Source organism: Chrysochloris asiatica, unplaced genomic scaffold, assembly GCF_000296735.1.
Source record: "Chrysochloris asiatica unplaced genomic scaffold, ChrAsi1.0 scaffold00063, whole genome shotgun sequence".
Classification (NCBI taxonomy): Eukaryota; Metazoa; Chordata; class Mammalia; order Afrosoricida; family Chrysochloridae; genus Chrysochloris; species Chrysochloris asiatica.
This window is the reverse complement of record NW_006408581.1, coordinates 15608663-15610096: the sequence shown is the minus strand read 5'-3', so window position 1 is coordinate 15610096 and position 1434 is coordinate 15608663. Positions and strand designations below refer to the sequence as shown.

The window sequence follows — 1434 nt, the reverse complement described above, 5'->3', positions numbered from 1 at the left end:
GATAGAATGAATATAAAACTAATGTTCTCCCATGTAAACTATCACATAAGTCACAATAAAACATTAAAAAAAAAAGAACAAATTACTAACATTTGCAAAGACACAGAAGAATCACAAATGCATTATGCTGAGTGTAAAAGGTAAAACTCAAAAGGCTACAAATGGATCATTTCATTTACATGACATTCTAGAAAAGGCAAAACTATGAACAGATTAGAACTAGATTAGCTAGAACTGAGTGTTGAGGAGAAGTGTTGACTACAATTGTGACTAGCAGTCCAGTGCTTATCTTGTTGCACTATTAGGGCTCCTTAAATTTGCTTTCAAAAGAAAAATAAAATTGAGCTTATTTTTTAATTACTAGCTGGTCCTGGACAAGCCACTTAACACTCATTTCCCCTTATATAAAACAAATTATATTTTCTGAAAAGATTTGTAGTGAATATCAAATGAAAAAAAAACCTAGGAACTTCAAAGTACAACACAAATATTGTATACTAGGCACTATGATGAATAAGACAGAAGTACACTAAGAAACATACTGTTTAGTGGGGAAAGAGGTAAGCGATCATTATTAAGGTGTGGAAACTCAATGACAGAGGTGCTAACAAGGAGAGGCATACAAGAAGGGGAATTACAGAATGAGAATGAAAGTATCACAAAAGTAGAATAAAAGAAAACAGATCATAGTCAGGTTAATGTGAAAAGTCATTAACCAACATGGACAACTGGGATCCAATCATTTTTATCCAATGCAGACACTGACAAAGGCCCCAAATGGTAAAAATTATGACAAAATGGAAAAAAAGTACCTCACGATGATTTAGAAGCTGTTCCAAATCTAATGCCATTTGATTCTTCATCTGCAGTAAAGTTGACTTTTCTTTACTTAAATTGCTGAAAAGAAAAACAGTCTTAGAAAGTCATCGTATTGGCTCAAATTTAATTAATAGTAAATAACAAAATAGGAATCCTGATGTGGCTCTCTCGGAGAAGATCTGGATCGCTAACAGGGTTGGTGGTTTAAACCCACCAGCCACTTGTCAGAAACCTCATACAGGGTTACTATGAGTCAGAATCACCAAAACAGTAACGTGACAACAAAATAGTAAGCATTTTTAAAGGTGAATTAAAGCATCTATAGAGATATCAGAGCAGCTATTGTGGTTTCCTGGTATGGTGCTATCGGTTACTATGCTGGTTTGAACCACAAGGTCGGCAGTTGAAGCTCACCAGCCACTCCTAGGAAACCCTATACAGGGTCACTATGGGTTGGAACTGACTCAACGGCACTTAACAACAATTGTTAAACCCTATTTATTTAATGTAATTTTGTAGGAAGACTTTTTTAAAAATAAAATAATCATGACAATGGAGTTGAGATCATTTCCTGAAAATACTTTCCTCACTGTTTTGAGGAAACAGAATATAAAA

At 34.3% G+C, this 1434-nt stretch overlaps 1 protein-coding gene across 1 annotated transcript in view; it reads right to left on the bottom strand.

Annotated features, from left to right (window-relative positions):
• The window catches only part of PIBF1 (progesterone immunomodulatory binding factor 1), a 310762-nt gene that overhangs the window by 31680 nt on the left and 277648 nt on the right, over positions 1–1434 (bottom strand). The window contains exon 15 of the mRNA XM_006864318.1: positions 813–897. Within this exon, the coding sequence (XP_006864380.1) occupies positions 813–897 (85 nt within the window). The remainder of the gene's footprint in view (positions 1–812; positions 898–1434) is intronic.